General features: G+C 41.2%; 2 protein-coding genes across 2 annotated transcripts; both read right to left on the bottom strand.

Annotated features, from left to right (window-relative positions):
• Positions 1-3,598: 3,598 nt before the first annotated feature.
• Positions 3,599-9,607, bottom strand: LOC120794666 (5-hydroxytryptamine receptor 3A-like). Its single transcript, XM_040135909.1, has 10 exons — positions 9,568-9,607; positions 8,486-8,652; positions 8,279-8,323; positions 8,029-8,138; positions 6,870-7,039; positions 6,592-6,752; positions 6,106-6,316; positions 5,821-5,991; positions 4,059-4,132; positions 3,599-3,832 (listed from the first exon to the last, which is right to left on the bottom strand). Exons 1-10 carry the CDS (start codon positions 9,605-9,607, stop codon positions 3,599-3,601), a joined length of 1,383 nt encoding a protein of 460 aa, XP_039991843.1.
• Positions 9,608-20,668: 11,061 nt separating this feature from the next.
• Positions 20,669-26,617, bottom strand: LOC120794667 (5-hydroxytryptamine receptor 3A-like). The gene is made up of 10 exons (XM_040135911.1): positions 26,581-26,617; positions 25,723-25,883; positions 25,587-25,631; positions 25,257-25,366; positions 23,993-24,162; positions 23,371-23,531; positions 22,885-23,095; positions 22,454-22,618; positions 22,066-22,151; positions 20,669-21,253 (listed from the first exon to the last, which is right to left on the bottom strand). Exons 1-10 carry the CDS (start codon positions 26,615-26,617, stop codon positions 21,035-21,037), a joined length of 1,365 nt encoding a protein of 454 aa, XP_039991845.1. The 3' UTR covers positions 20,669-21,034.
• Positions 26,618-27,926: the final 1,309 nt, after the last annotated feature.

Consider the following 27,926-nt stretch of genomic DNA (forward strand, 5'->3'; position numbering starts at 1 on the left):
AACCGAGAAACATGCTGACATCCGAAACCCCAGCGGGGCGAGCCATGAGTTTAAAGTTACAGTACACTCATTTAATGCTGTTTACGTGCAATTTAGCAACATTTTCCTCCGCACACACACAGACACACACACAGACACGGTGGGTAACTCACCAGCTCTCTGACTGGTACCTCAGTGAGGTTACACAGGCTCAGGTCCACTTCATTGCCGCTGATTTTATCCTTCAGGTTCAACACTTTGCTGTTTTTACTCATTCTGGAGCCTGTGATAAAAATAAATAAATTAAAAAAAACACACCTCGGATAAATACCGAACAAGGGGGGTTGAATTCTGAGCCAACTTTAACACCAGGGAAAACCCTGCGACGCTGACGTTTAACATGCCCCTGCTCACCTGTTGTGAAAGCTGTAGACAAAAACTGCGCCCAGGCCCCCTGATGAACGAAGGGAAGGAAAACGGGTGGTCCAGCTTCTGAATTAAAAAAAAAAAAAAAAAAAAAATGAAGAAAGTTAGTGGGAAGGCTGCGGCACGTTAGCGACTCTGTGTTTTTTTCGGCAGCTGTGACTGCCTCAATGTAAATCCACGTCACTGATTGAAGGACAGCGCGGTGACGCCGAAGCGAGCAGCTCCCCCTGCAGCACCGGAGGAGACAGCGCACTTAGAAAAAGAAAAAAAAAAATGGATAGAAACAGCAATCGCGGTGCAGGGCGTGCGTTGGCGCGAAATACGACTGGCACCGGACACATAGCCGGAGATTATTCAGTTAAATAAATAAATAGAACATTTTAATTTAAAAAAAAAATGCACTAAAATAATGTACAGTGGCTTCAGAAAGTATTCAGACCCCCTTCACTTTTTGCACAATTTAACTGGTTGTAGATTTCATTTTAAATGGATAAAATTGCCATTGTTGACCATCAGTCTACGCTCAGTAACCCATAATGACAAAGTTAAAACATGTTTGCAAGTTTATTAAAAATCAAAAACTCAAGTCATTTAAAAAAGAATTCAGACCCTTACTTCAGTGCTTTATAGAAGCCCCTTCAGCATCAACTACAGCTTTGATTCTTCTTGGGTAAGTACTTTCAAGCTTTGCACACCTGGATTTGGGGCAGTTTATCCCATTCTTCCTGGCAGATCCTTTCAGGCTCCGTCAGATTGGATGGGAAGCAACTGTGAACTACCATCCTCAGGTCTCTTCACAGATGATCTATGGGGTTTCAGTCAGGGCTTTGGTTGAGCCACTCGAGAACAGTCAGAGACTTTCTCCCAAAGCCACTCCAGTGTTTTACTGGCTGTACGCTTCACTGTCGTGCTGAAAGGTGAACCGTCGCCTCAGTCTCGGATCACATGCACTCTGGAGCAGGTTTTCTTCAAGGACCTCTCTGTATTTGGCTGCATTCATCCTTCCCTCGGTTCTGACCAGTCTCTCTGTCCCTGCTGCTGAGACACACCCCCATAGCATGAAGGTATTAGCCAGGTGATGAGCAGTGTTTGGAGTTCTGACCAAAGAGTTCAATTTCTCTCTCATCAGACTAGAGAATCTTTTTCCTGATGCTCTCAGAGTACTTTAAAAGTTAAATGGCTGAGTGCTGCTGAGATGCTTGTCTTTCTGGCAGGTTCTTCCATCTCTGCAGAGGACTTCTGAAGCTCTGTCAGAGTGACTGTGGGGTTGTTGGCCACCTCCCTGACCATGGCCCTTCTTGCCTGGTTACCCAGTTTGTCCGGACGGCCAACTCCAGGAAGAGTCCTGGTGGCGCCAAACTTCTTCCATTTCAAAATTACTGAGGCGACTGTTCTCCACGGAGCACTCAAAGCTTTAGAAATGGTTTTATACCCTCTCCCTGATCTATGCCTCACCACTATTTTATCACGGAGGTCTACAGAGAGTTCATTGGATTTCATCACTTGGTTTTTGTCCTGGAACCAAAAAAATACCCTCCTTGGCAGAATAAATTATATATCAATCCAGCTCACAAACATTTGCAGTAATATGCAGTAAATGTGTTCTCAGAAATGCCATTATGAGATGGATACACATTGGACAGAATGTGGACAAGCTAATCTTCCCGACCACTAACGACTTGACTTGAATGTGAGCATTTTTACAGTCCTCTTAGTCAAAATAGGCTCTTCTTCTGGGATCCATCTGCTATGTAACACCAAGTGCATGTTTATAAAATCATAATCAGCAGCACTCGGCCGTGAGTCTGACAATCCCATTCAGTTGTGACATGCTAGCATAAGTTTCCCCAGAACTTTGTAGTTGTTTGCAGTGTTTCTAATCTTTTGTGCACCACGTTTACATCAGTGAGGGTAGGCTCAATATCGGAAACATCTCCCATATAGCCTAATACACTTCCGCAGCACCACAAATTAAATCCTCCAAAATGATCATACAGTTGAATCTCCATCCACATCGGCTCAAAACAAGCGGCTGGCAACACAAACACACAAAATGTACAGTACAAAGAAAGAAGAACAAGTTTTGGATTTTTTTTGGATTCATTGAACATTAGGATTGTGCATATTACATATCAAAGGCATATAAATCTACTCCTTGGCAGCATACCAGTAGAATTTTATAATGCAACCAGACTAGTGTTATAGGCTAATACTGAATATATGTGTTAGATGATCAGCAGTTTGTAAATCATGCAAACACTACTGAAGGACTTCGTATGTCCAAACAGTTCTGATGTTGCAGGACAGGTCACCAAAAATGCATTAACAATTAACAGCTGCTTAACATTGATGTCAATCTTGAAGAGTTTAAATTACATTTCACAAAAATAACACTAAAAATCACGCAACATTATGCCAATAACATTTGACTAAATGAGTAAATAAAATCAGTTATGTTAGCATTATCATTCATTTCCATGAACTGCATGAATACTAACTCTGAGACACATATGTATGCAGGCATAAGTCAAACGAAGGAATAACGCTACCCACATTTACAAAAGCTGTAAAGTGTCTTTTGCGCCTGTAATCTCATGAACCCCAGAGCCATCACATGCCTAGCGCTCATAATACAGTGGCAAACGGCGCCGATCGCCCCCTCAATCCACACTTCACATTACTGCCATAGATACAGGACTTTAAAAATGGACACGAGCTGGTAGGATTTTTGTCCCTCCTGCCAACGCAGCCTCAAACAAACTGCCCTCACTGACACTGTCGTACAGATCTTAACATGTATCCGCGTGAGCTGAGCGGCACGAATGTATGTGTGTAGATGTAACCGAGTGTATATTTCGTGCACTGCGTATATCTGTAGGTTTTCTGTGCAGAATATGTACTGGCTGTCAAAACAAATCTCCCTCCCACTAATCCGTGTAACATTTATTATTTACTAGCTAAGACTTGGTGCAACCCAATTTAGTAAAACAGTAATTTGAAACTAGCTACTAGTTACTAAGAACTTAAGAGGGACTTTATACCACGAACTTAGTGAAGGATTTACGTAAACTGTAGCTGGTGCCACCGGCAGGTGTTAACTAGGTTTGTGCCCATGTCAAATACACACATATAAGTTGCAGTTTTGTATGATAACAAGTTTTGGACTATATCTTAATCATATGTAGCACTATGATTATTGTGGATTGTTCCAGTTGAAGAACATACAGAATAAAAACAGACTGGCGGTTATGACATAGAAAATGAAGAAAACTTTGTTGATTGTTCTAGTCTTTCTGGTCCAGTAGCCGGGCTTTCCGTCTTTCTTCCTGCTGTTGAGGAGCAGAGTCAGTGTATTCACCGCCTCCGTCAGATCCTGCAGGAGCTTCTCGAAGCCCTGGGACTCCTCCGTCAGTTGGCTGCTGCTACCCTGGAACAGACACTTTGGAGACTGAGGTTAATGAGCGCGATTTTGAGCCAAGTATCATTGCCAGCTGTGACATGCGACGTTCAGATTTTTTTGTGTACAGTATGCTGACGATGACGAAAGATTGTGTTGTAACTCAGTTCGTTTGCTTTCGATTTAACCTGCAATGTTTTTGTATTTGCTTGTTTTTTATGTGTGTTGCACATATAAAATGCAATGTAGTCCCAACCTTCAGTGGTTCAGTTGGCGTTTCGTCAGCAGACACATCACAGACACACACACACTGTTTCCATTTCTTCTCTTCTGGAAGGACATATGAGACATAAAAGATGGTTGTTGCATACTTAAGATTATATAAATAACCCGTGTGTATTATAAGCTAATTGTGCCTGTTTCAGATCATTGCGAAAGTAACTGAAGGTGGACATCACACGGTTAAATTATATCAGAGTAGCTTCTATGCTTCTGCACACATTGACCAGTCGCCTGTCGCACCGGCTCAGTTCAAATGAAGCTCAAGGTACATCCCAGTTCCTTTATTGCATCCACGTTCCCTTCCCTTGTGTCTTTTCCTCGCATCCTAGTCCCTTCCTTTAAAGACGCAAGGACGGATGCAGAAAGATGTGAGGAGAGAGGAGTCAAGGAAACATATTTTTAGAGAAATGAGATGTCCTTCCCTCTTAACTGAAATCTAAAGCGACACCTGTTTTTTTGATGACAGTGGCACACCTGCATAAGCCGGTCATTTGGCCTTAACAGCCATATTGCAACTTTTATTAATGGTTTGGATTGCCCATATGCACTGCCCAGATTTAAAAGAAGGGTGAACAGTTACCACCACCAGCACAGCTGTGGGGGTTTTTTTCTCCAGTCTCTCTAAATGTTTCCCTATAGAGAACAGTTCGACTAACATCACGTGTTTGTGAAACAGCACATTTACTAAAAACCTGCATTCTGTATTTGCACTGTGTACAGATCAGTTGCGCGACGGTGTGTAAATGGACGTCACCGCTCAGACCGCTTTTTATTTGTGTCAATATGTATTGTTGTTCGGTTTGTACATTCTTTTTTGATAATCCTGGTTGCGATTAGAACAGAGCTGATGGAGGTTTTGATGGGGGCAACAGTACCACACATTAAAGAATTCAAAGGGAATAGAACTATAATGCAGGAACCGAACAGTAACTTATTTGGAAGAGCTGCTTATGTGGTTTTCAAATTCTTTTTTGGTTGGTATTAATGTTCATGACGGATAAAATGACACATTTTGGAGGTTGGTTAGCTCGCTGAAAGTCTTCGGTTTGTTTGTCATCATCGTTGTTTTCATGATGATCACAAATCATATTATAAAGTTTTTACATTGTTCTGATCAAAATTTGGCGGAACTAAATAGAGGTTAAGGATTAAGCAGCGGGTTGATTAAGAGCTTTAAATTGTGTTTCACTAACTTTCCAGTTTTGCTTTTTCACTGTTTACATTCTTCTGCGGTACAAGTAGAGCCAAGACTACCAAGCTAGCAAGACTACCAAATACTAGCCTGGTACAGCCACACGGCTTCGTGGTACTTAAATCCCCTCCACCTTGAAACTAACCGACCTATGCTGTGACACTTGGTTTGACTGTAGAGGGGGAGTTTCTCTATAACTTAGTAAAGACGGGGTTAATTAAAATACAAGAAAGTTACAACATAGAGTTAAGACATAATTCAGAATCTATACCTCCCCCAAGCTGGTGTAAGTCTTTCTTTATTAATTGTTACGATGGGGGAATAATAGTACAGACTAACGCACTTTATGTCAAATATTAGCTAGTTTACACATGATAGCATAGATTACATTCTCTTTTTAAAATAAGACCGTTTAATGAATAGTACATTCAAGCTGGTCCAACAGGCTGCAGGTGTCTTCCTTCGTCTTTGGGGATGTCCACATAAACATAAACATGTATAAACATCCCTCTTATTTGTTACATTTTTTTGCATTGAATCTGACCTCTGTCGCAGTTGTGGAACTTGGCTTCGTCCCCATGGTCCTCACTCAGGCTTCGGTCTCTGTCTGTGTCGTGGTCTCGGGGTACAGCGTCTTTCTCCATCAGATACATGACAAAAATCGTCTCCAGGAGGCTGAGCAGCATCAGAACAAAAATCCCAATGCAGTAGACCGCTGAAGGGAGAACGCAGCTTCATTAATGCGGATAGATAACTACACACTGGGTCAGTATATGTGCTTTTACTATGAAGTACAGTCCAATAAATTCAAGACCCTGAGCTTCTTTACCTATAAGTGGAATCCGGTTTGACGAGGACGGCAGGATTTCATTCAGAATAAGCTGCATCACGGTGACAGCAAGCAGCACCGTGACCTTGAAGCTCAGCTTCTCGCCCCCGCTGTCTGAGATCAGGAAGGAGGCCAAGTCCAGAAACAGGAAGAACAGGATGGGCAGCAAGAAGTTTACAATGTAGAGGAGAGATCTCCTCCTCATGTTGATCTGTGAAATGAGGTTTAAATGTCCGTTAGTTGATCTTCCTACTCCTGCATATCTGAGAATGGCTGAACTGCAGCAGCCATGTAGTACACAGCCTCGGGGCCAGTGTGAAAAGTAGGATTAGTTACAGTGACCAAGACCTAGTCTCATGTACATATGGGAACATCAGAATTGATTTTTAAGACGGACCTGAAAAATCCAGAAAATATCCTTTAGGTACAGTACTTAAGTAAATAGAAACTTTTCACCTCTATGCATCTGTAGCCAGAAACACTTACAGTGTAAATGACCACATCTTGTTTGGAGCCAAACATGTTGACAGTCATGTTGGTGACCGTCATGTTGATGAACAGCCACTCGTACTGGGTCCGCATCACCTCGCGAGAGTCCTCTGTGACCTCCGCGGAGTTGGAGTCGTGAACAAGCTGTATTTCCCTTTCTGAGGCGGGAGATGGAAATAAAACCGTGAGGGTTTCTTAGCGGGTTAACAAAGAAGGAATCTATTGTGTGCGCTGTTGTCTGGTGGCGTGTGTGTGTTCACGTGACTCTGGCTCACCAGAGTGAATGACAGATTTGAACGAGAGGGTGCAGCTCTGAATGTCGAAGGGGAACTTGTAGACGTGCATCCTGCAGGTGCTGACCAGCACCTGGTCGTTCTGGACAAGGACTGAACCGTTACTGAAGATAGTGAGAAGAGGACTTGGAGGGGCTTTGTCCTTTTCTGTCCTGTATGAAAAGAGCGGCAATATAATAATAGCCATTGTCGTGTAAACAAATGTAAAGTCATAGAAAGTAATTCCTGGTCTTGGACTGGAGATGGACTGAGGATCATTTTCTAACCCATTTCACATCTGTGAAACTAGTTCCAGAAGTAATTGTCACTGACTGATGATCACACCGACACAGACTGCAGACGCTCATGCTGAGGAGAGGCTAATGGCTCTGAGGGTACATCATACCACACCACCACTGAGCCTTGTTGCCAATTTTTTTTTTCTTTTCTTTCCCCATAGACCACCGGTTTATAAGAGACATCAACAGGACACCTCGAACTGCAAACAGGGTCAACTATTACTCTGTGTATTATGAATTTTTAATCCATGAAGGTTTTACATTTGTAAAACTTTCCCAGTGCCTAGAATTTTGTTTGTTGGTGTCTGTCTGTGTGTGTGTGTGTGTGTGTGTGTGTGTGTGTGTGTGTGTGTGTGTGTGTGTGTGTGTGTGTGTGTGTGTGTGTGTGAGTGTGTGACTGTGTGATGGCATCCCAGTGTAACTTCTATGGGCCCGCAAGCGGGAACTTGCGGGTGGGACAAGTGGGAGAAACACTAATACACATGTGCAGCAGGCTGCACAAAAAAAACAACAACAGCAATCCCGCTCTGTGATGCCGTCATTGAGAGGGGGGAGACGTGATATTGTTTAAAAATGGGGATAACACAAAGTGAAAGTTTGTACGATTGGCTGAGGTGGAAAAGTTGGTGTATCGATAAAAGAAAATGGTGGTGGATGGAAACGCGTTGATTGGCATTATCTTTTGCCAGTTTTCTCCAAATTCAGTATAAATTTGCACTACATTTACATGGAAACACACTTAAGATAGACAATCAAGATATATCACAGTATGTAACAGTAACATCAGGCCCTTAAGACCAATTACAGTTGTGTCTGTAAGTGGATCTGTGACTGTGAGTGCATGAACACACAGTTACACTTACATCTCTTCAATAGTGAGATCCGGCTTCCACAAAACTTCAGTAGGGAGAGAAACACTTTCGATGTCACAAAAGTCTCTGGGATTCCATGAAATGTGTTGATTCTCCCAGGACTACAGAGGAAAACAAGGGGGAAATTTAGGAAATACAATCAGAAATTAAAAGAAAATAAAAGGGAAAGTGAGGAGGAGGGAAATTTTAATTTCCCAACAGATTGAGAAGTAAGGATTAATTCAAGTGATGTTTTTCTCACCATGAAAATCCAAACGTAAGGGATGAATGTCTGGTCAATCTCTCTCTATAAACAAGCAAAGAAATACGTGTGAAAACGTTTCCAGCCAGGGAACGTGGCAGCACAACCAACACAGCTGAAACATCACAAAGCTAACACGTCTAACAAGTTGTTGATATCCTGCTAAGTAAGAGAAAAACGGTACCCAAAACTAAAATGAACACTTACCACATCCAGAATGGCATAGAGCAGAACATCCAGGGAGACCACCGTAGGCTGTCTGTGGTCTTTAACGGGCCGGGACATGGAGTACAGCTCATTGGCTTTGGTTAAGTTCAGGTAGTTCAAAACATCCTGATAACCACACACAGTCTCAGAGGACTCCGCATCCACGGCTAAAAACATCAAGACACATTCAGTGTGTGAGAGAGGATGAGGTTAAAAAGCCGATCACTAGAAAAAGATGGAAATATGCTGATTTCCGTGCCTTAATTTTGAACTTCAGCAGCACTTTCTCCACGTTTGTAGACAAATAGAGACATGTATATAGCATGACCCCATGCCACACATCACAGCATTTATAGCCTAATATAATTTGCAATGCCCCTCCCCAGAGGGGCCTTCAAAATACATTAAACAAAAATAAAATATGTACAGAACAATGAACAATGATATACAATAAAAGTACCGTAAAACCACCTTTAAAAACTGTTTCAGTTTAAGTTTCTATGAACCATTTTGAGTTCTGTTGGTGAGAAGTTCCATGTATGTCGATCCCCGAACAGAAAAAGCTTTCTGCCCCAATGAGGATAATGAATTTTTTATCAGTCTTTCAATATCAGACCATAGTAAACACCAGCTCACACCATTCTGCAATAATAATATCCGGTGCTTGTGGTCGAAGATGGATGTTGGCAGACATGTGGTGTACCGGCTCATCTACCAGACTGCAAAATGATTCTCACAGTGCTCTGGGTCTAAATGGGCTCTCCATTTGAGCTAATTAAATAATAAGCTGTAATAAGCTTATAAGCTATATGATCCGCTTCTCCAACTACGAAAGAAAAAAAAAAAAAAACATTTTCTCTCTTAGCTCCAGATAGTTTATTAATCCAGATTCTGAGCTATCTGTGTCTGAGATTTCTGACTCTATCCCAGAACGCTGAAAGGGGGATGGATGTCATTTTGTGGAGCTCACGACATGAAGCGTGAAAAAAAAAACCAAAAATTCAATTCAGCAGCATCTCTTTTTTCAGAAACAGTGTCCACATCGCTCTCGATTAGTCACAAACGTCACTCTGAAACCTTACCTGTGAGGAGGAGCAGAAAGACGAAGCCGCCGAGCGTCATGAGTTCAGGGCCAGTGATAAACCAAAGTCTGAGAGATGTGTGTAAAGCAAATGTGTCCCTGTCCCCTCTCTGCTGTCTAGAAATATTACACTGGAAGAGGGCAGGGCAAATAAATGACCAACCCTTCGTTTTTTGTTTTGTTTTGTTTTTTTAAATCTCTGTAATGCAACAGTTGAATCATCAAATGCAGGAAACAGTGGGAACCGCTGTTTTCTCCACACTGTGGCAAGATTCATACTTGTGTCAAACCAAATGCACTTTACTGTTTGCTTCCATTGTCGCGCAGAATCAAGTTTGCTGACTGGATTTTTTGGTACCACTTTCTGATAAGGCACCATTTATAAAGGGTCTGTAAGGTGTAATTACTGGCTTTACTAATGGTTGATACATCATTTACTAATGCTTTATACAGTAGTTGAGTTATGATAAGAACAACTTTTGGGTTGCCAGATTGTGGAAAATCCTTCTCTCCAGCACTTTGCACTTGAAATGCAAATTGCACTGGCGACCCAAAAGTTGTTCTTATTAACGGTTTTATAATTGGTCTGTAAAGCAGCAGAAAGTGGTACCGATGTTCTTACTGAAATGGTCAGGAGCAGGGGGCTGCTGACTTTCGGGTTTAAGACGCCGACCATGAAACAGAAGATCCCTGGTTCGAGTCCGGCTCAGGACGATTGTAGCGACTCTCGCGTTCTCAGCCTAATTTTCCAGTCATCTCTCGACTGGCGCTTTCAACTAAAGGCATAAAAAAATAAAAGTAAAGGTACAAAATGAAAACCAGAGAAGACTCCTGCAGATACCTCAGACTACATGTTTTACAAGAATACTGAAAACACATTTGGAGCTCATGTGGGCCCTTTCTCGACTGTCTCATCCACTACACGGGACACAGTATTGGAAGGTCCCTCGGAAAAGCTCAGGGAGGCAGCTGTGCATTGCTCTATAATGGAAGTGGGGAGGTTAACAAGACGAGTAATTGCCAAACCAGTTAGTCCTCATCCTCTGAAGCATTCTATCTTGTAAAACCGAAAAATATTGTTTAAAAACACTCCAGATGAAGCATAGATCTGAACTTTGTTTTGACTGTTGAAGTTTGCTTTCGAGTGCGGAATGAGCTCAATGCTGCCCCTGTGGCCATTGGAGGGAAACTGCGTTTCTCACCCTCTGGCCTCTGGCCGTAATGAGCCCATTACAGCCCGGTGCACCATAATGAGGTGAAGAAGACGGCGCACCAGCAAACTTACAGGCCGTTCACACACGCAGACACAAAAGCTGGAACCAGGGACGGCCTTAAGTTGAGAAAAGCTTAACGTTATGCAAAACGTCTTCTGCCACAGTGCGAGCTACAACTAGACTGAGCCAGTCGTGCGAGTTTTGATTCCCACAGAAAAAACAGAGGCACAAAGTTGTTGACTTCTCTGCTCCACTCGTGGAGCGGGGACCACCTCCAGTTTCCAGATACAGCGCCACAATGCTGGTCAATCGGGCTCTTGCCAACACATGCGCCATCGTATTAAAACACTTTTAGCTACTGTACACGTATCGTGTTTAAAAAACACAGAGGCTGCATGAAAAGCCTGAAAAGAACTGTCCAGTTGGAGAAGAGTGTGTACATTTTGCGATCAACACACCCACAGACCTAAAGAATTATGAGAGGCCAGAGACTGCCTACTACTTAGTTTCTGTATGTGTGAATGCAGCTCGGTAAAAAAGGTATTTGTGCGAGGTATTTGAATTGGTATTTGTAGGTTTGGTAAAGAGGGAGGGGTACAATAAGCCTGGAGACCGCGAAGTTACTATTATAACCTCTGTTCAAAATAGAATCAGCCAAGGTTTATCTCACACATTGATCCTTGTTCCATGTGTGATCATGCTGAACGACGTTCGTATGAAGCTTGCAGTAGGACGCGGCGTTTGCTAATATGTTCACATTAGATCATTAAGAAACAGACAGGAGTCATTATGTGGGATAAACCTGATCATATCAATATAGATTTGGGTTGGAAACGTCAGTAGAGTAGCTCTATTTGATATATTTATGATTTTGTTTTTAATACCCAAACGGTCAGATGAAAAGTGGCCTAATTTAACAACTGAAAATTTAAAATGAATATTTATGGATCCTATACATTCCGTAGATCAAATTCAATACATTTTAAGGTTTTCACCCTTTCAAAATTCATGACATAAACCCAAACTGCAATTTCTCCTGCCAAATTTACATTTATAATCTCAAATAGATAGTTGATGGCCATGAAAAAAAAACCACATCAAAACACAGCAATAAATAAATAAATACAGATTATAAAATAATATACAATAGTCTGGAAGATTTTTGGGGGAAAAACTTTTAATCATGATGGTGGAGAGTGTTAACACACAAGACTGACTTTATTGTTTATTTCAGCTGCACAAGGTCTAATATGTGTTTTCAGAATCAGATGACAGGACTTTTATTCCATCATGTTAATACATAAAGTATCTTAAATGCAGATGCAGAAGTGGAAAATCCCCGTTAAAAAGACAACATGAGATTACTCAACCCATTAAGGAAAAAATACATGTTGTACGAAAATTAACACGCGGCCTCATGCTTAGTATAATGGATGGACAAAAAAATAAAACAAATAAACAGCAACATTAACTACAATTTATTTGCGTATTATTGGGCATATTACATATCAAAGGCATATACATCACCAGAGCTTTATAATGTCACCAGACTCGTGTCATAAGCCAATAGCGTAGTTAGATGTGTAAAATGTGCAAACAACGCTACCGCAGGACCACGTCTATTTAAACTGCTGAGAAACCATTTCCCCGTGAGTCTGGTGTAAAAAATTTCTCCTCATGAGCACCACGGGACAGACAGAGATATCCAAAGACGTCAGTGGGTTTTTCTTCAATAGCCTTGCTAGCTTGTCCGCTTCTAGCTAAACTCTCCCCAAACGTTGCGCCGGAGGCCGCGTGTGGCAGTGTAGACCCGATACTTATCAAACTCTTATCAAAATTATCAGTAGGAAAAAATCCTTCTTTGATTCTCGGCCTGCTCTACCATCCACAGCATGATATAAGGAGATATAACGACCAAAAGATATCCTCCTTTTCAATCATTATCATTAAAAAGAAAAAAATAAGGATCATCTAGGATGGAATATATTACCATTTTGAGGTATGCGTATGTTTTCATTTTTATGGTGTTTAAGGGGCTGGAACATGGAGTACGGATCCTTGTTTCAGGTCAGGTTCAGGTAGTTTTAAAAATGTTTATAAAATATCCACTGTATCCCAGTTAAAGTTCAGCCGATCTACAGCAAAAACATCAAGACGCATTCTCTGTCATAGAGTTAAGGTACAAAAGGTACTGAAAGGTAGAAAAAAATAAATAAAATCCAACTCCCATGCTTTTTACTTTTGAATTAGAACTTCAGAGCCCTGGTGTTTGTCTTGACGTCAGAGTTACTGTGTGTGTCTCTTTAATTACTTGTAATTTAGAAAGAATGACAAACATTCATCTCTGGGGGTGAGAATCCAATGCCTCTTAAGTTTATTATCAAACCATGAAAAACACCAGCTCCCAAACATCTGCAGTGCTATCCAGTGATTGTGGTCACAGAGAGGCCATTACAAGCTGGGCGTTGGCAGGACTGCGGGTTTTATCTCATCAGGCCACTAATGATTTTTGAATGTGAGAATTTTTTGGAGTCATCTGAGTTTAAACAGGGCTCTCCATTTGAGATCCATCCCCTATACGTTTGCCCAGATGTATGTATTTTAAATCAAGGCCAGGAGCACAGGGGCCGGGCTGGGATAACTGAGACCACATATAATGCAGGAACAGGTGAGCTAGGGCACCACCAGCTGGACGGGCACCGGAGAGGAGGAAGAAATAGTTGGTAATCGATTTCAGATCAACCTACTTTTAAAAGTTATACTGGACCATCATCCACCCTGGGACCTCTCTCTCTTCCCTCAGCCTTTTGGACCCAACTGTATGTTTGCAATCTATCTATAACTTTGTCATCCTGATTGTCCATAGGGTAAATTTACTATGTTGTTCTGTTCTGTACAGATGACAAATGTTGCATATCTGTCCGTCCTGGAAGAGGGATCCCTCCTCTGTTGCTCTTCTTGAGGTTTCTTCCAATTTTCTTCCCCCCGTTAAAGAGGTTTTCTGGGCAGTTTTTCCTCAGAGGGCGTCGCATGTTGTACGGATTGTTTCATTTCAGAATCACATATGGGTAACCAGGTGACTCATGTTCCGTGCAAACATGAAAATATGATCCACGCCGGGGTAAATCAGCTGGGTAGGTACCATGTAGGCGTCCCATACATATGTCTCCCTTATTCAAAGAAAGTCTTAAAATATATAAAAATAGCAGTTAGTTTCAGTTATGTAACAGCGAGCAGCAGTGAACGATGCAAACAGGATGAACAGCGTCTGTTTCAGTGTTATCTAGCAGCAGAGCCACACCTTTAAAGTGTTGCTGTTGGTTCAGTATTTTGTGAAAACTGAGGTTAGTTAGTTTCTAAATCCTGTCCAGACCTTCCTGCCACAACAGATTCACACTGACATCCTCCCTCTGTGGCTATTAAAGAAAATATAGGACCATAGAAAAAAAAACCCTGTAGGATACAAGCATGTTATTTTTTCGTAAGGCTGAGCTGTTCGGCTGTAAAACATACCTAAATGGCTTTACGGATTTTGATGTATGCCTAAAGTGTGCTCTGTTGGTTGTATAATGAAGAAAAAAAAGAAAAAAAATTCAAATAAATACTGGATCATAAATAAATCATGCCCAGGACAGACATAGGTGAAAGTCTCATATCAATAACACCTGAGACTGTCTGTGATGTAGAGGCATCAAAGACACAATAACCTGCCAACGTTAGACCCAGACGGGAACACGAATAATCAGGTTATGTTCCGTATCATATCCTGAACGTGATTAAAACCAGGATAATACATAACAGGGACTAGTGGTCCATCTAGTAACTGACAGATGATGCTGATTTCATGCCACAGAACAGGAGTTGACCGAAGCCGAATTAAGTTAAGTTTGAAATAAGAAAGTAGTGTAAAATTGTGGTAAAATAATGAAAAGGTCAGACCTTCAGGAGGCGCCCGTGGAACACCTCACCTAGGGTACAATAACGTCCAGGAGATTTCTCTGAGTACACCTGAACGACTCGTACAGAATCGTGCCAGCTTACCTTTGAGGAGCAGAAAGAGGAAACCTGCAGAGGTTAATGAGCATCCCCGTCCTCTCCGTCCTGTATGGAAACGTTTGTTGCTGTAATAATGTAACAGTCTTGTACTGGAAGAGGGCCAGGCTCTGACTAGCCCTTTTTTTTTTTTTTTTTTTTTTTTTAAATCTCATTAGTCTAAGGATATAGACACACTTAATGCAGCAAAGCTGCCGGGAAGTGCCACTGCCCTGAACACTCCGCCTGTGGGCAGATCGATTTTATCATCAAACCAAACCAGTTTACATCCCGCAACTGTTGTTGCTGTTTAGTTTCCCAAGTAAACGAATTCAGTGGAGGAGCTGCTCGGCTTTTTTCGTTCAACCATTCCCGACCATGCATGGGAAAAGTTTTAGGTTCACGGCAGAGCCTTTAGCAAAACACTCGACACCAATTTGCTCGAAGAAAGGACTAAGTAAGGCGGCGTCTACCTTGGCGGGGCTGGGAGGAGAGTATTTTGCAGGGCACGCGAGAACCTCTTGGACTACTGCTGCTGTCAGAGAGGTGATATCAATAAATGTAATCATTTACAAATATTCCCATCTGATGCCAGGACGGTTTGATGTCTCCCCTGACCTGTTCTGTTCTGTATCTCCAAGGGCCCCTGATCGTGTTTTTCTGATTGAAGGCGGACAAAAAGCTGTAGTCCTAGAGATAGACACGGTTTTTGACTTGAAAAACTGATCAAAGACCAGTCTCTGGGTGCAAATATGAGTGAGCTAGGATATTAAGATTAATGATGCGGATATTTGGCAGCGTTTGACCCAAATTGGCAGGCTTACCAAAGAAAAAAGCTACACAGCTGTAAAAGGTAACCTGGCTGTGTTGCGTAGAATAATATACTACGTGAGTATCTGAGTCTGTTAATGTAATTGGCAGATTCTTATAAATCTTTAAAAAGTTTGTATATTTGTATTGTTTGTACAATACAAAGGGACTGATGCATGTTTTCAAAGTCAGTCCATAGAACAGATCACAGAACTGTTATTCACAACTGTAAAACTTCAAAAGTTTCATGCAAGAGTCTAGACATGTATGATGGCATGTATGATACATTGTCCACATTACATGGCAAAGACGTGTAGACTAGAATTTTACATACAAGTATATAGTCACAAGTTCATACTGCGTACATGGGTTAGATGTAGATGTAGCACTGAGTACAACATGCAAACAACAGCCATTCAGTAGCTGTAATATATGGAAGAACTAAATATAGCTGAACAGCATACTACACATTTCCTGTCGAGCTTTGCTAAAACCAGGATGTGGGAAAACGAGGCTTTTAAGAGCACATAATTTTGACATGTGCATCCTACCGCAGGGCAAGACATTAAAAATAAAGCCACTGTTAAGTGCTCAGGGCGCTAACAGAGCCGGTGTCCACTGTGTGAGAGTTACCGGCGGTGATTTCGGCGGCGGAGGCTTTGCAATCAGCATCCGCGGGTACATTTCTGTGCCGTCGGGTCTGCTGCAGCTGAGCAGCGAAATTGCTCTTTGGCCTGCAAACTGAAGTTAACAGTGCTTTTCTCCAGTGGAAGCTGTTACACAAGAATGGAGAAAGTAGTCGCGGCTCATTAGCCGTGTCGCTCCATCCACTTTTATTTAACCCTCCTCTGTCAGAGTATGAACTGCTATAGAGAAACGGTTTGCAGACAGTTGTGAGACAGGTGTCGATGGTACAAATGCGTCTTTTGAATTAACCGTGTTAACTTATTGTGTTGTCCCCTCGGCTAAGCCATCAAGGTAGCAAGGTCAGAGTTTGCTGACCGACCGTTGGCAAGCTCTTTAGCCGCGACAGCTTTGCCTTCCCTCGTGCACGAAATGGTGCAACGGTGAACATAATGAAAACTACAAACACCAGCTACAGCAATTCAACAAGTAGCCTGTAGTCACCACATCACCAAGCTTCTAGAGCCTAACATTTTTGCAAGGATGTGTGGATTAATTCCACTGCACCGCTCTCGGTGTACGTTTGCTGTCCCCAGCTTAATTTGATTTTACGAGCAGCTGGTGCAACTGGCTCCTGGTCTCACCTCCGTGACATTTGTGAAAGTTTGCTTTGCCCTGTTTGTTACAGTCCTCACTCAGGCTTCGGTCTCTTTCTGTCTCGTGGCCCAGGGGTGCAGCGTGTTTCTCCATCAGATACATGACAAAAATCGTCTCCGTGAGGCTGAGCAGCATCAGAGCAAATGCAGTAGACCGCTGAAGGGAGAACGCAGCTTCATTAATGCAGATAGATAACTACACACTGGGTCAGTATATGTGCTGTTACTATGAAGTACAGTCCTATAAATGCAAGACCCTGAGCTTCTTTACCTATAAGTGGAATCCGGTTTGACGAGGACGGCAGGATTTCATTCAGAATAAGCTGCATCACGGTGACAGCAAGCAGCACCGTGACCTTGAAGCTCAGCTTGTCGCCCCCGCTGTCTGAGATCAGGAAGGAGGCCAAGTCCAGAAACAGGAAGGATGGGCAGCAAGAAGTTTGCAATGTAGAGGACAGATCTCCTCCTCATGTTGATCTGTGAAATGACGTTTAAGGTTCAGGTGGTTGATATACCTGCTCCTGCACATCTGAGAAAGGACAACTGAAAAAACTGTGTACTAACAACAAGGTAATCTGCTCAGTGGAAAACAAGTCAAATGTTTACTCAAGTAATAAGCAGGAAACTGTACTCAAGAAAAACTGAGGAAAAGAAGAACTGCCGACGGATTGCTATATTTACGATCTGTTAAAGAAGTAGAAAAGACAAGAAATTGAAGGAAGGACAGAAGAAAGAAAACAGGAAAGAAATTTGAAAGGCTGGTGGACAGGACAGGGTGGGGAATTAAGGAAAAAATAGGGATAGAAGGAAGGACAAGGATAGAGAGAAAGAAAGGAAAAGGAAGAAAACACGACAGAAAGAAGCAAGAAAGAAGAGAAGAAATACAAATATTAGCAATATTAGCAATATTAGCAAGATCTGGCTTCCACAAAATCTCAGTGGGAAGAGAAACATTATCAATTACACAAAACTGAGTCAGTCAGTATCACTGTTTAAAATCTAATATGGAGACCACTCAGGGAGAGCACAGAAAGGTTTAATCTGGATCTGCATTACTACACACATAGCGGTAGACGGACACTGATAGCCACGTGAATTAAAATGAATTCTCTTTGGGAACACATCTGAGAAATCAGCTCGTAAAATTTGCGATTTGACTTTGCAAAAACCAGAGACGCAACCAGCTCGACAGTTAAAGCAAAAGTTAGCGGATGAGATAGCCACAGCTAGCCACAGATAAAACTAGATTTAAAACTTCTTTTTTTTATCTATCTCTAGCTGTATGTCATTTTTTGATTGATGTTTGCTGTTTATTTACATATCACGTTAGTCTATCCTCCACTCGTATGGCCTGAAAGGTGTGCAACACCCAATACTCGAAAACTTGAAATACTCGATACAGTTCCTGACCCAGTGCGTACGGAGGGAAAACAACTATCGAGCCTCCCAGCACTACTCTCCAGCTCTTGCTTCCCTTGTACTAGAAAAGAGCATGGCTATGTGCAAAAAGCACAGCACACCAGCTAGTGGTCGCACCAAGACGCTGTCATAGGAAGCTGTTGGGATCCAATTTGAATTTGACGAACTGAACAAGACGGACAACTAATTATTTTGCTGGAAATTTTTAATTCCTTGTTAAGTTAACAATTCAGAATGATAGCAATGACATGTAGCAGAGTCCAAGGAGCATCTACTGTAGTGATTTGTACTTACCATGATGGTGGCATGAATAGTAACATCATGGACCTTTTCATATAATTAAAGTCTTTTTTCTGTTGATCGTGCCAAAACAAGACACTCGGTTATTTTTCAAACTATGAAACTTTGTGGTTTTGGACAAGGGTCTACTCGGCTGGTGAAGAATTTATACAATGATTCAATAGTAAACTATTTTCTCTCATTTGACACCTCTGCTAGATTTGTTGTAAAGTGTGGGATCTGTCAAAGGTGCCTCCATTTCCGATTATGTGTCTTGCAGTGACCGACTGATGTATAACTTTTAACAAGACTAAGAATTTAGTCTTGTTGAAATCTGTTAAAAAGTCGTGTTGGTGACAATAATAAACAAATGGTTAAGGTTAGGGAACGACCCGGGTCACGCTCTTAAAAAAGTCATTCTCCTATGTTAAAGTTGGATGTTTTGTCAACCTATCAGTCCATCCCCGAACTTTTCGAACAGATTTAATGTCACCTGACTTCCTCCATTTGCTCCTGTCATAACTGCGATGGCCACTACTAGGGGGCTTAATAGCTTGAATGTAAACAAATGTGATTTTGGAGCACTTGCTGTCGCAGTTATTTTTCCTGGGATGGACAGTCTCTGCTGTTTTGCTAAATGCTAATAACAGCATGCTAACATTGCTAACATGCTGTTTAGCAGGTATAATATTCACCATCTTAGTTCAGTGTGTTTGCATGCTAACATTTGCTTATTACATTTGCTAAACACAATTACACCTTAGACCAATGTTAATGTCATTAGTTTTATAATGATATTATATATATTTAGATATTTGGTCGTAAACCAAAATATTTGATAATTGAAATTTAGACCTATCGCCAAAGTTATTTCAATTCCACATTCGACACATTTCCTCCAAAACCACGAATGTGAACCTCATGGTGTCGCTAGAGGAAACATCAGAGTATCAGCAAAGACATTCTGATTCATCATCTGGGAACCACGAATGTCTGTACAAAATTTTGCACCAATCCATCAGGCAGATGTTGAGATATTTCACAGGAGAGTGAAGTGAGAACTTTGATCTGCTGCTGGCACTGGAGGAAAATTTAAGGTATCACCAAAATCTTGAGGATTCATCCTCTCAGGGCCACGAATGTCTGTCATCCAACGGTTGTTGAGATCTTTCAGTCTTGACCAAAGTGGTGGACCAATCGCCATGCCAGCAGGCATGACTAAAAAAAGTATCAGGCGCTGTGAAAACAGGGATAGCAAATACTTCTTATAGACACCCGCGTAGCCTGAGTGATGAGTGGTACAAACACCCCTGCCCCCTCTTGTTACCGAGCGTGTCCGCTACAATAACACCCCATCCACGCTATGACGGACAAAACCAACAGCCGGCCTCCTTTTTGATGGCCTGTTAATAACATACAGGATATCAGGCCGGTGAGGACAGACGTGATTGGTTTAAAGCCTGAGTGACCGATGGGCTGTGAGATGAGAGAGGACTGGAATGGAAAAGAGGGGAAAGATGTATTTGTCTGAACGAGGAGATAATATGAATAATTACAGTGTAAAAAGATATGACATCAGTGAGGTCAGCGGGTCTGTGCGCCTCTGTGTGTGTTTAACAATGTTGTCAAAGTGAAGGATTTGAACTGGAAGCAGTAAATTTTCCTCTTTAATCTCTTCCAATTGATTGCACTGATTGGATTACATTAGATTCAATTTGTCTCTATTCTTGTCACGTTGCATACAAGATTTTAGGAGGTGGTCGTGACCGCATCGAGGTGCATCTTGGGGTAGCTGTTAATCTCCTACATCATAAACCACTAGACACAGCTGCACCTTCATTTATAATATTACATCAGCCTTTTTTTGGCTTTTACATCAGTGCAACTATTGATGAATGTGTGGCTTAACCTATGATGAAGACTTTTTAAATCCTGATTTTTAAAACTAGTCAGTGGTAAGTGTGTTTATTCCGTTGAAAACATTTTAAAGTCCTATTATTTATTTTAGTCTACAAATTGATCATAAATTTACATTTGCTGTCAAAGATTCCAGTACATTTGAAGAGGCCACTGTTTTTCTTTTTTCTTTCCATTCTTTTCTTCAACATTTAGTTTTTACTTTATCCTGTGGCTCTGAACCGACACGGAATATTTTATTACACATTTTTTAACAATCAGATTCAAAGGCAATGCATTAGGCAGGACTCTACAGTGAAGTTTTCTTCATTGAAGTTTGGAGTGCGAATTATCTCAGCTAAACCACAGAAAGTAGATTCACAACAAGACAAATACAGGCTGTTTTTAAAAAGAACAACATGACAGATTGACAAATTGGGAAGTGATCGGCTCCATCAAATACATTAATAAATCATATTTTCACACAGAGGGCTTACAGTACAGAAACTGAGGTGCCACAAGGTGTTATTTTACATGTCTAACTGTTCCATTCATTGAAGATGAGGAATAGAAACAGTAACACAGTGGTGACATAGAAAATGAAGAAACCTCTGTTGATTCTTGTGGCCCACTGGATGGACCTCCCTCCCTCCTTTCTGGAGCCGAGGTGCAGATCCAGAGTTTTCTGCAGCTCCTTCAGCTCCTCCAGAATCAACAGCAACACAGGGGACTCTCGTGACTGAATCGTGTTGTTGACCTGCACACACACACATGCGCCCACAGAGTCGTGTTAGAGTGGGTTTATTCTCCCGCTGAGGATGATAACGTATCGCAATTCAGGTAGACAAAATTGTGTCATTTCTTATACGTGTTATCATGTAGTATCTTTACTTTTTTACATGACAAGTCATTGCTTCTCGACAGGCTGAAATATGGTATCTTAAGATGTACAACGTGTGTAAATATGTTGAATTTGGCTGCATTATCATAACAGTGTTGACTGATGTCTCCAATGCCTTTGGCTGACAATTGTGGAGAGATACCACAGTAGCAACTATTTTATCTTTCATCGTGTCAATCTCGAGGTAATCTGTAGAAATACTCCACTCATGCTTCAAAGTCACTTGTATGTATTTGACTGGCCAACACAGCGCCTGGCAGGATAAAGGTGGCGATGATTTATTTAGCCCTTTGTACTGTTCAATCTATTATTTATAGGTCTTTCATGGTTTTGCACGATCTTTAACTTCCTGTTGTCAGATATATTAATATGAGTAGTTGTGGCAGGTAAGAAATAGTTTACCCAAATAACAGTCTGGACAGAGAAAGAAGCATTACAGAGCATGGAGGATAGTAAAAATGCTACGATACTGCTTAAAAATCCGAAAGAAAAAAGAAGTGGTCTTGCAACAGTGTTCTTCCTCTAAATCATAGGAAAAGTGGGTGCTCCTGGATTTGAACAGATCAAAATGTTAAAAAAGGACAAGTAAACACACTTTTAATGAATCAAGAGCCCAGATTTTAACGATTTTGCATGTAAAGACTGCATCTGTATGTATAATCCCTTACCTCGTCACCCAGAGGAAGCACTTCATGCTGCCGCTCACCGTCGGACACTTTGCAGATGCATGAACAGCAGGTCCGTCTTTTCTCCTCTGAAAACACACGGCAAGATTGACGCAAGAATAAATGCACAGATAATTACTGTATACTGCATACAAAACACTCTGGAAAACTTGCTTTCAAACTTTTTTTCTATTTTATTAAATATTTGTGACTAAATATGAAAGACTCAAGGCTCAGACAGTAAAACACATTCGTAGTTATTTGGATCATTATATTGTTACAATCTGACAGGTGCATGGAAAAAGCTGACTGAGAAAATTAGGTTTTAGTGTCTTTAAGATGAGAAATATTTCAGCATTTGACAATTTGTTTTTTGAAACCTGTGTCTCACCTGTGTTACAGTCGTCAATTTTGACTTTTTCCTGTTTTTCCTCCCAGTTGTCCTTTAGCTCGAGCTTATCGTGGGAGCCAAAGTCTATTTCCATCAGATACGTAACCAAGATCGTCTCCAGCAGACTGAGCAGCATCAAAGCAAAAATCACAATGCAGTAGGTCGCTGAGAGGAGGAAACAGGAAATAACTACTTTTTGTTCTGATATCTGGTGCTCCCTTCTGTGTGAATCTAATCCAGTTAAAGGGTTCACCCAAACCACAAAGACCATATTCTTTTTCTTCACAGTGATAATATCTAGATATGCAGATTGTTTTGGTTTGATTTGTCCAGGTTTTGAGATATCTGGGAACTATTTCTACCAAGTTAATAGTCCCTGATTTGGGTGGATTTCACTCCTTTAAACTGGAGTCTAGTCCAGGGTGTTGTACCTATGACTGGAGTCTTGTTGGACATGGAGGGCAGGATGTCGTTCAGGATGAGCAGCAGGACAGAGATGGCCAGCAACACCGTCACCTTGAAGCCCAACTTCTCTCCCCGGTGCTCTGAGATGAAGTAGGAGGCGAGATCCAGAGTCAAGAAGAACAGGATGGGCAACAGGAAGTTGATGACGTGGAGGAGTGGCCTCCTCTTCATGGTAAACTAGTAAAAGAGGTTGAAGGGTCAGGATAAATCGACCAAATGACAACAGAAATTACTAATAGACATTTCTGGAGTGAAAAACCACTGCGGATTGTTATGGTTCGATTTGTACTCCAGGTGTCAGGAGTACAAATACATATAAATATATATATACATACATATGTGTATGTATATATATATATATATATATATATATATATATATATATACTGTTCATTCATTCAGGGTTTTCCTGTAATTTGTCACCCCTCTGTATCTCTCTCGAGGTTGCATACAGTGTATATAAGATGTTCCCACTGTTTGTTGTCGTAGGTGAAATTGTAGCTGGCGACGGACAGTTGGAGGAACTCCCACTCTCCCTGAGTCTTCATCACCTCTCTGGAAAACTGTGTGGCCCGAGATGAGTTGGAGAAAGGAAGGAGCCGAATTTCATCAACTGCAGTCAGAGAAGAAGGGGAGTGAAAGTGGGTATAAAAGCATCTTGGTCACAACCCTGGATGGATTACTGAAAAAGTCTACAGAGCAACTACAAAGAGACACAAAATGACAAAAAAGACATGAAAAAAAACTACAAGGAGACACAAAGCGATTACAAAGAGACTCAAAATAACCACAAAGAGATGCAAAACAACTGCAATCAAAAACAAAATGACTACAACGAGACATACGATTACAAAGAGACACACACGAAACAACCAAAGAGACTCAAAAAACAATCAAAAATGACGCAAAACAGCTACAGACACACAAAATGACTACAAAGAGACACAAAAAGTCAAAGGGGTTGGGGGCCTTTTAAATGTCGGTGCTCAGGGGCCAATTTTCTTATATTCCGTCCATGGTCACAGCACTGACTTCAGTACAGTCAGTAGGACACACACACGCTCCCTCCCTCACCGCAGTGTATTGCAGAACCAATGGAGATGTTGCATCTCTGCGTGTCAAAGGGGAACTTGTGGACGTCCATTTTACAGGTGCTGACCACCTTCATGTCCTCTTCGGAAGTGACCACTCCATCGTAGGAAATGTACATGTAGGGATTCTGAGGCGACTCATCTTTCTGTATCCTGGGACAAAACACACGCACAGTCCTTTCAACGTGTGTTTGTAGAGCATTAAACCACACTGTATTTCACATTAATCACGAACTGAATCAATGGACGAGGGACTTCCTCCTGCGACTACTGCAAGGTAATGTGTATGCTTACTGCTGCCCTAACAACAGTATGAAAGCTGTTGTGTGTGAGTTAATAAAAGTGAGCACAGAGTGAAGTCATATATCTTCACAGAATGTGTGGCATCAGCAAATACCAAGTTATTAAATTACTTAACGTTAAACAGCTACATGTACAATAAAATAATTTTTTTACAATAAAAAAAAAAAATTAAAAAATAGCCCCCATTCTCTGCCAAACCTTACCTCGGAATAATTCACTGCATTTATTTCAATTATTCTAAATGTTTTCTAAATGTTTGCACTAATGCAATTGGAGTAGGAGCGGTTTCAATCTTCTCATGAAACTCTGGGCAAGAAAGCGACAACTTTAAACCCCTTAACAGACGCCAACCTTTTTGTACACAAACCTGAAAATAACTCACCCAAAATAAGAAGTTTACAGTTCTTTAACCCTTTTGATTACAGTCAGAACCCTGATCTCCTTTGAAAAATAACTCTCTAGACTTAACAACCAAAACTTTAGAATGAGGATAAGAGACACTTAACCAAAGTTAAAGAGGAACAAATATGGTAGAAATGTATGGCTTTTTTTTCTCGTTTTTTTTTGGCTGGGTTTTTTTTTGTAATAAAAAAGGGAATATTAGGCCTGTAGGACCTGTTGTTTGGAAAACACTAGAGCTATAGCCACGTCTGAACCAGTTCTGTGTCCCCAGCTATTGCGGTGATATTGGGATCCTTACATACTTTGCACAGATAGAATCAGGAGACTTAGAGCTTTCAAACAATGTGTAATTTGTCAAGGATGTGAGAGTATTGAGTCTGTCACAGAACAAAACACACCTGGAGTAGCGCTACCAAGGCCAAAGCCTCCCCCATGTGAGACGGTGTATTTTAAAATGTTAAGCGTATTTCCCAAAATGTCCGACTATTTCCGCGCATCTTTTAATAAACGACACCTCATGTCTGTGTGTGCTGCAGGCTCACATCTCATAGATGAAGAGGTCCGGCTTCCAGAGCATGTCCCTGGGAACTGAAATCTGAGTTATGCCACAAAACTGAGCGGGGTCCCACGAGATGTATTCATTGTTCCACATCTGCCGTAAATTAAAAGGTGAATTTTCCAAAAAAAAAAAAAAAAAAGAGAGAGAGAGAGACGGCATTACAGACAAATTTAAAATAAACTACAGAATGACAGTTGACCAACCAGAGCATTAAAGAGTCACAACTGTAAAGAAGTGTCTACTGATGTAAGGGGACATTTTTCATTTAAATAATCAGAATGAAAAGCTATAAAGATTCACTCAGTCAACTCACCATTGTTGCCCAGACAAAAGGAATGAACGTCTGTGTTTTCTCGATCTGAATAAACACACACGCGTCAGAACCGATCAGCTGCGCGGCAGCATTCAGCAGATGAATTGCACACCAGCACAGTTAATGCTGCACCTACCACAGCCAGGATGGCGTAGAGGATGATGTCCAGCTCTACCATGGTGGGGTGTGTGTGGTCCAGTACGGGCCGGGTCAGTTTAAACACACTGCTATCGGTGGTCAGGTTCAGGTAGTCCAGAACGTCCTGGTAACTGCACACTTTCTGAGAGGACACCCAATCTACAGTTATCAGAGAGAAGTATTTTCTTAAAATTTTAATACGTTAACGTCCCTTACAGCTCAGTCTCCTGTATATAAAAATTTTCAATTTTTGTGTGGCTTTGAACATTATACAGCCTCTTAGTTTGCAGCTGTCGGTTTGTTGCTTTATATTTAATTTAACTACATTCAATTCATGCTGCTTTATTTTTATTTCTCCCTTTGGTAGCACTTTACCTCAAGTCACCCTTTAGACTCCAAAGTTGGAATAAACGATGATTTGTGGTACTACGAAACATTATGCGGTGAACTGGAAGTTACTGCTCCTGGCCAAGAAATAGTCGGCCACATAATCCTTCACGAATCCATAAATTGTCCATCTTTTGTACAGATAATAAAAAAACAAGAAAAAAAAATAAAACAGTGAGCTTTAGAAGTGCTGGTAGGTGGATTTTGTCACCTTTGAACAGGGCCAAGCTAGCTGTGTCCCCCCATTTTCAATCTTTGTTTTTTTCAAGTCCTTATTAACGTATAGTATTATCCACAATTAGAACTTCAAGATCAAGATATACTTTATGGTCCCTTGGGGAAATTTGTCTTGGGCTGTCACACAGAACCGTAATTGCCGGACATAAATAGCAGCATCCTTACAGTAATTGAGTGCGGAAAGAAACACATGAACACACCTCAAACATCTTCATAGAACACAAAGTCTTACCTGTGAGGAAGATCAGTACGCAGAAAGCAACAGGCATCATATCTACAGCTTTTTGTGTGTGTGTGTGTGTGTGTGTGTGTGTGTGTGTGTGTTTGTGTGTGAGTGCCTGTTAGGGTAGCCTCCAGTCAAGTGTGTGTCCCTGCTGTAAGACCGGACCCACTTCGAGCCGCTTTCCTTTGATTTGTGCTGAGCAGGGCTGGGCACAATGAACGACCTCTCTCTCTCTGCCTGCAATGAGAAACCCCTCCCTCAGTGGCCAGCGTGGACGGACGCTGTAATTGGCTTACATAGGAGGAGAGGGGCATACAGTATATATCAGGCTTTGCTTCGATCTTAAAGGCAGGTGAGACTGAAGATGATTGCTTTAAGGGATGAGTAACGAACAATAAAACTACGCGAAAGGCGAGTGGAGAGGATTTATCCGTCTGAAAGCAGAGGTAATGTACAGCTCACTAAAAACATATTTTACAGTGGTGACAAAAGCGTAGTGGGTGTATGCTTAGGTTGCAGTTACAAAACAGACATTTACTGTAACACATGCAGAGGAGCACACAGCAAATTAGAAAATCCAGTTAGAGAGGAACTTGATCACTGCACCGATGTGGTAATGAGATCATGAATAGTTCCCATTTAAACCCACTCACTCTCATTACAACCACACTCTCTGTCCTCCCCTGCCAGCCCCACAGCGGCTAGCCGAGAATTACAGTGGATTTACTAATTATGTGAAAGGTTTCTTTTCGTGCTCGAAGTGACTTCACTGATGGTGTTTTGATCCATAAAGTGTGTTTATATTTTAATGGACTTAAGCTGTATTTGGGTTGGGTAGGGCTGCAACCAATGATTATTTCATTACTGATTATTCTTTTGCTTATTTTTTCTGATTACACAATGCTCGGGTTCAAAATGTCAGATATAGTGAAGAATATTCAAGGTAAGGTCTTGAAGATATTTAAATATTCAAACTATTTAGAGTTTTTTTTTTTTAAGCATTTGTGCTTGATTGACTGAAACATTTTACTGATTATCAAACAGATTCTGATTAATTTTCTATCAGCTGACTAATCAAGTCACTATTTCAGCACTATCATCGACACATGGTTTCTCTGATAACCACACCTTACTCAACTATACTATGACTACTATACTCTATATACTAGTTTAACTACCTATCACTTCTTCAAAGAGTATAGTATTATACATATATTATACATATTATAAGAAACCTACTATAAATGTCCAATATCAGTTTATCACTTGGGTGATAAACCTTACAAACTGAAGGACAAACCATTTAAACATTACATTATCTAAGGTTAAGATTAAGTTAATATGGCTAATGTGTT

The sequence above is a fragment of the Xiphias gladius genome, chromosome 9 (assembly GCF_016859285.1).
Source record: "Xiphias gladius isolate SHS-SW01 ecotype Sanya breed wild chromosome 9, ASM1685928v1, whole genome shotgun sequence".
NCBI lineage: Eukaryota > Metazoa > Chordata > Actinopteri > Istiophoriformes > Xiphiidae > Xiphias > Xiphias gladius.

Coding starts and splice junctions, on each gene's coding strand:
- LOC120794666 (XM_040135909.1), bottom strand. CDS start 9,607: ATGACGCTCGGCGGCTTCGTCTTTCTGCTCCTCCTCACAG. Junction 8,139..8,278: donor CTTACGTTTGGATTTTCATG/GTGAGAAAAACA, acceptor TTTCCTCTGTAG/TCCTGGGAGAATCAACACAT. Junction 6,317..6,591: donor AAGATGTGGTCATTTACACT/GTAAGTGTTTCT, acceptor CTCATTTCACAG/ATCAACATGAGGAGGAGATC.
- LOC120794667 (XM_040135911.1), bottom strand. CDS start 26,617: ATGCCTGTTGCTTTCTGCGTACTGATCTTCCTCACAG. Junction 25,884..26,580: donor CGTACTGATCTTCCTCACAG/GTAAGACTTTGT, acceptor TGATAACTGTAG/ATTGGGTGTCCTCTCAGAAA. Junction 22,619..22,884: donor CAACAAGACTCCAGTCATAG/GTACAACACCCT, acceptor TCCTCCTCTCAG/CGACCTACTGCATTGTGATT.